We start from the raw sequence: 6,825 nt of genomic DNA, 5'->3' as shown, positions 1-6,825 counted from the left end.
TGAATAATTTTTTTAGCGGCATAGATACATAATATTAGTAAAAATAAATTTTTTAAATTTAGTAGTATAAATTTTGTTAGTGTCTTTAAATGACACTTGTAACTATGATCCAAAAGCTAAATCATTAGGTCAACATATAAAATGAAATACTTTGAAATCTTCTTTTAATAAAATGATTATTACAGAAATAAACAAAAAAAAAAATTACAATAATACCGTTGTACGAAATTTTAAATATTTTTACGATTTTTAATTTTTTTTTTTTGTAAAAAATATGGTCTTTTGATGTTTTTCATATTATTTTTATGTTGCTATTGTTATTTTGTTATTAATTTTTGTTATTTGTATATTATTTTTTATTATTTTTTATTACTTTCATGTAGTTTTCGTGTTATTTTTATAAAATACTGTAAAATATATATATAAAAAAAAAACAAATATTTGAATACAAAAATATAAATTTTTATTAAAATTAATATTTTGTATAAATTTTTTATTTAATAAATTCAAACCGTAATTTATATTGACGAAATTGAATGAAAAGTATAATTTTATATACATTTGATACTTATGAAAATTATTAAATCTATGCCAATTATAAACATGAGTGCAATTATCACTTAATAATTTAAATTTTTTTGTTTGCTTTTTTGAATAGAGTTGGATTAGGAATTAAGTCTTTTAAATATCAAAGTCTATAAATTCTTTTTCTTCTTCTTTTGACAAAAGAAAATTCTATATATATTCTTCTTTTCTCTTCTCCCAAACAGACACAAATCTCTCATTGCTAAAGTACCCTCAATTGTTTCTTTATTACGATCGTGCCCCTCGGATTTCGGTGGCGGTGCCGATTTTCCAAGTTGTTGATAGCATTGGCTGCCTCAAATCTGGTAATTATTCTGATCAATTTTGCTTTTTTAAGTATTTGGATGTTTTTTGATGCATACTTTAATGGCTGAAACCTAGATAGATGATCGTTTTATCTTCGATCAGTGCTCCACTGTTAGGGTTTTCAGTTCATACAATTATTGGATCAGTTAATTTTGCAATTGAGAGACAAAAATGTTTTCTCTTGCGTTCAGTGTTGATTTAAAGAGCATGAAATTGTATTTTTGATATGAAACGCGTCGTTGAGACTTCCGTTGGGTTTGGGTTCCTTTTGAATTACTTCATCTTAATTTGGGATTCAGTTGATTGATGACAAGTATTTTGAAATTATTCTGGAATTTGTTTGAGGTGATAATGCTTGGAGTGTTCTTCTAGCATTATAATTTGGGGAGGAAATGAACTCCTCTTTGTGATCATTTTGGTGAACATTGTGGTACTTAATTTAGTTGTTTATATAGCTTGTGTGTTTTGATTTCATTTACAGTCCAAATTTATCTTTTGATATAGTTCTATCCAATTTCTTTGACATTGAAGATTTCTTCATCTTTTCTACATACCAAGTTCTTGGAACTTGGCACACTACGAAAGCTGTGGTTTTCTCCCCCATGTTTGCTCAATGATGTTATTATAGGGGAACTATGACTTTAGCTGTGACCACCATAACTATGCCGTATTTTAAAACATGTATCATGCAATGTTTTTAAATTAATCAACCAAAGATTTGACCCCCACTTTTTTTTTCTTGTTATTTATATATATTGGCATTTGGATTTCTTTTCATTCATTTTTTCTTATATGTATTGGCATTTGGATTTCTTCTCGTTCCTTTTCCAACTTATATGTTTTGGCATGTGAATTTCTTCTTACTTTTTTTTGTCTTCACTTCTGTGCCACTCTTTTATTTGTCCTTGAAGAACTTTGAAGAGGAAGAAGATCATTAAAGAAATAATTGAAAATCATTTAAAATGTCTTTGTATAAGTTGTCAAGTACAGTGTACAGATACATAAGCACTAGTTTTGTCAACTTTTTCTTGTCAAGTAAATATACTAAACTCTCTGAGCCCACAATCTACATTCTACCTTTACCTTGCATATTCTTCTATAAACTGATTTTGGAACCAGAGTACTTGAACCTTCAGAAGAACAGCTAATGTTTATTTTAATTAAAATACATATTATTAACGTTAGAAATGATGTTGGATTATTTAAAGTTTACAGCTTGTCTGATATGTGTATACTGTATTTTGACAAGCAGATAATGGATCTATCTCACCAGGCATCATCTCCACAAAGAAAAGATTTTATTAACCTGATGAACCATCCTCAGGAAAAAGAAGAAAATCTCAGTGGTGGTGGTCATGGTGGAAATGAGAATGGGCTTAACAAGAACGATGATATTTTCCCAAGCTATGATTTTCAGCCAATTCGCCCTATTGCCGGAAGCACACTAGGAGGAGGAGCTTCTTCTCACTCTCAGAATTTCGATGCTACACCCAGTATTGGTGGAACCACTCGGGCTTGGAGCTCAGGTGATTTCAAGCCCCAAACTGGCTCTCCTATCAGGGTAATTACTATGCACCCTTTATAAATATAGCTATCAGCTGAAATTGGCTTTTTTGATCTATGGGATGATAGGTAAAATTTTGGATTGTTTTATCATGTTTTGAAACTGTAACGGGATAATGGGTCTAATATATATTGTAATGTGCTTTAGCAACTGGAAAATCTCACCTGTGTTTATTAGTTTTATAAGTATAGTATCCTTGATAAGGGTTAGGCTTCTACAAGTATAAAATTGAACTAATTTTAAAAGTTGTGCGCATTGATCATCTGAAGACCTTGATTTTTCACAGCTTAGTATTCTTTTTATATTTGTACTTTTTCCTCGTGATATATTTGCAAGTTTTGGACAATGTGTTATATCAACGTTTTTGGGTTCAATTTAATGTGAATTTTGTTTGTGATTCTTCGGTACAGAATTATGGTTCTCTAGACTCTCTTGAACCAACTAAATTCATTCTAGAGAAGGATCAAAGTGCATGTAACTCAACAATTGTGGCTGAGATTGATAAGACCATGAAAAAACATGCCGATAATTTGCTACATGTTCTGGAAGGTGTTAGTGCTCGATTGACACAACTAGAGAGCAGAACAAGACATCTGGAGGAATCTGTGGATGATTTGAAGACATCAGTTGGGAACAATCATGGAAATACTGATGGGAAGATGAGGCAGTTGGAGAATATTCTGAGAGAGGTATGCATTTCTATTTTTGTTCCATTCGATTGAGGCTAAAGCATACAGCCATAAATTTTCTTGGTAATATATTATACTCTTGTTGATGTGGTTACTTATGCTAGTAGCATTGTCATAACATCTGATGAGTGATGCATAATAAATTAAGCGTCATTTCCTTTTTCTATCCCCCCCTCCACTTTATCATATGCATGCTCAGTTAAACTGCTTATCAATCTTTAGAAAAGTAAACTACAGCATGATACGATTGTCGTTTTTTCTTTCTCACTTGCTCTATCATTTGTTAAATTTTACAGAAATGTGAATTTGGCTTCTTTTTTTTTTTTTTTCTCTTTCAGTGGTGGTTGGCTTATTATTGAGTGTCTTGTTTATTCTTAAAAGCTTTTCTTTCTGATGATTTTTACTTGTGAATGGATGGTCTGAGATTTGAAATTGATCATGTAAGAGCAAATGCCGTGGAATCCTCTTCATGTTTCCTTTTTCCATTATTTTACTTTTCATCCTTGGTGATAAATATTTGTTAAGAGTTAAATCTGTGTATTTTATGAAGGACATCACCATGACTATTTAAACAGATGCTGTGGTACTGAGGTCTTTTTATTTTTTGTTCATTTACTTAGGGAAGCGAATTTTCGGGTTCTTTTGCTGTGTAGATATTTTGTTTATTTTTATGCTGTTTTCGTGATCAATATATTCTTACTGTGCTCTTTTACTTTTGTTAACAACCATTGCAGGTCCAATCTGGGGTATTCGTTTTAAAGGATAAACAAGAAATACTCGAGGCCCAGCTACAGCTAGCGAAGCTACAAGTATCCAAAGTAGATCAGAATTCAGAAGCCCAGAATACGGCGCATGTAGATTCCATGCAGCATGCAGCATCAGCTCCTCAACAATCTCACCAACAGCTTCATACTCCTGTTAACCTTCCATCATCACAACCGTCCTTCTCTCCTCCAAATGCTCCTCCGTCACAACCTTCCTTCTCTCCTCCAAATGCTCCTCCTCAGCCAAATCCGCAGCAGAACCTGCCACCCCAAGTTCAACATCCACATCAATTTCCTCAGAATCAGATCCCTCCTCCTGTTCCCCAGCACGAGCCTTATTTTCCACCTCCTGGTCAAACTCAAGAACCACAAAACCAGCAGTACCACCAAATACCGCCTAATCAGCAGCAACTTCCCTCCCCTGCTGTACCACCCCATCAACAATTTCAACCTGCCATTCAACCACAGTTCTCTCAGCCACCAACACAACCTCCACAGCAGCTCCCGACTCTTCCACCTGTCAATTCCTCTCAACTCCCTCCTACACTTGCCCATCATTCCGAAGAGCTACCATACGTTTCTTCTCAAAACTACCCACCCAACCTCCGCCAACCACTCCCTCAGTCACCAAGTGGACCTCCTCAATCTCAACAGTTCTATGCGCCACCCTCTCATATGTACGAGTCACAATCTAGTCGACCTAGTTCAGGTTTTCCATCTGGATATGGCCCACCAACCGGCACCCTTAATGAACAGTTTCACTACGGTGGTTCTCCCTCTCAATATGGAAATCCTTCTGCGGTTAAACCTCAGCAGCTCACTTCAACCTCAGCTCCAAGTGGTGGAAGTGGTTATCCACAACTGCCTACTGCTCGGGTTCTCCCACCTGCTGCTGCTTCTGGTGTTGGCAACAGTTCAGGTTCTTCTGGGACTGGAAACAGGGTTCCTGTTGATGATGTGATCGATAAAGTTTCTACCATGGGGTTCCCGAGAGACCATGTAAGGGCAACCGTTAGAAAGCTCACTGAGAATGGCCAGGCGGTTGACTTGAATATTGTGTTGGATAAGCTGATGAACGAGGGAGATGGCCAGCCGCAAAGAGGAGGTTGGTTTGGTCGGTAGTTTTGACCGCTGATGTACAGAAGTATCTCGCTTATTCCTGGATCAACATTGCTGAGAAAACAAAAAGAAAAGAAAAAAAAATCATAGAGAAAAAGAAAAGAGAGAGGGTGCTACAGTGATTCGATTATGTTTAGTCACACATTTGTGTTGCTTATTTGTGTATATTCAAAATAACTTTTAGGTGGATACTTGGGATTTTCTGGGTGATGTTTTATTATTTTTGATGTTGTTGAATCATGATTTGTTAATTTTGATGTTTTTGTTTTTCAAAGTGTTCTTTGGTTTTCATTTATCAAATTATATAGTGATGAAATGGAAAATTGGTAGTGACTTAGATTTGAGAGGTCAAGTTAAGACCAATAATTATTGGGACGGCCTTGCTTTATTGTTCCACTTCTTGAGTTGGGCTCAAACGAAAGATCAGGAAAATGAATTTTAATTATTGGAATATTATTAGTAAAAACAACCTAAAAAAATGACAAAAAGTCTATAAAAGTATGGAATTATAGTTTTTTAAGGTTTTTGTTAATTGTAAAGTTTATTCAACTAGATCAATTCGGTATTCGGTCTCAACAATGTTAGTGACATCAAAAGGAAGATTAGACTCCTAAAAAATACGATCAATATATAAACGAGACACTCTAAGTATAAGATAAGCAACTTAATTAGCAGATTGTTTGACAAAATGTAAAGAAACATCACTAAAAGAAGATTAAAAATATTTACAATCCTAAATGATATTTTTTTACAGTTTTAGTTTTTTTTAACAATGATACTATGATTGGTTTTTTTTTTTCTTTTGTTATTTTCATGTTGTTGTTATATCAAAATAACTTAAATCTATAATTTTTTTTTTTTTTTAAAAAAAAATTGCAATTAAAGTTAGTTGTGTAACCGGCAGCCTTTGGGGTCTTGTGCTCATTTTTCCTAGGTGAAGTAGCGGTGGCTTCTGCTCTTTGGTACACGGTGGTGGTGGTGGTGGTGGTGGTTGCAACTCGCACAATGGAGATATATCTCTTCCTTAACTGTGGATAGTGGTTATCGGGGTTCCATGCTTGCGTTTGCCAACCTTGGGCACCCAATGGAGGTTGCAATCGGTGAGGGGAGGGCGCGAGTTTGCTCTAGGCTATGCACCCTCGTGACGTTGTGTCTCCTTTTCGGGTGGTTCCCGTATGATGGCCTTTTGTCTTAATAATTTTGTTTGGAAGATTGTGTTTGTTTAGGGGGTTTAATTATGTGATTGCTTTGTTTTGATTTTTTCTTTTCTTGTTGTAATAATGGTATTAATCATCTTGTCTTTTGTAACTTTGGCTATGGGCGAGTTTTAGGGTTTTTTTTTTTATTAGGGTGCCGTCATTAAATCATTTTCTTGTGAGATTTGTGCGACTTTATTTTCGTCAAACTTGTTAAGTATTATTCCATTCACTGTTAAATTATATTCATTTTTTTAACAAAAAAAAATAATTAATAGGTGTAAAAATGTATATTAATTCTTCTGAAATATATGTTGAAGAATTTGTTAAAATAATAATAATAATGTAAACAATCATGTTGGCCCAAGTAATTACTTCTAAAAAATGTGTAAAAAGGCTTAACACTATGGTTGACATTGACTTCAAATTTGTCCTCCCCCTAAGAAAGTTAGCAAAAGGCCAAGTTAGATAAACTTTGTTATATATATAAATAGGAATTGATTTACTATTTAATCTTAACTTTTAGTATTAGCCTTCTTCTAGTATATTTTAGATATTTTAGTGAAGATAAAGACATAAAGTAATTTCTCACCAATTTTCCA

General features: G+C 33.9%; 1 protein-coding gene across 1 annotated transcript; it reads left to right on the top strand.

Annotated features, from left to right (window-relative positions):
• The first annotated feature begins 667 nt into the window (after positions 1-667).
• On the top strand, positions 668-5,301 carry LOC115699123 (transcriptional regulator DEF1). The gene is made up of 4 exons (XM_030626367.2): positions 668-890; positions 2,144-2,452; positions 2,866-3,144; positions 3,879-5,301. Exons 2-4 carry the CDS (start codon positions 2,147-2,149, stop codon positions 5,028-5,030), a joined length of 1,737 nt encoding a protein of 578 aa, XP_030482227.2. The 5' UTR covers positions 668-890; positions 2,144-2,146; the 3' UTR covers positions 5,031-5,301.
• The last annotated feature ends 1,524 nt before the right edge of the window (positions 5,302-6,825 follow it).

The sequence above is a fragment of the Cannabis sativa genome, chromosome 8, assembly GCF_029168945.1.
Source record: "Cannabis sativa cultivar Pink pepper isolate KNU-18-1 chromosome 8, ASM2916894v1, whole genome shotgun sequence".
NCBI classification, from domain to species: Eukaryota; Viridiplantae; Streptophyta; class Magnoliopsida; order Rosales; family Cannabaceae; genus Cannabis; species Cannabis sativa.
The sequence above is the reverse complement of the archived record's forward strand: the minus strand, read 5'-3'. Positions and strand labels throughout refer to the sequence as shown.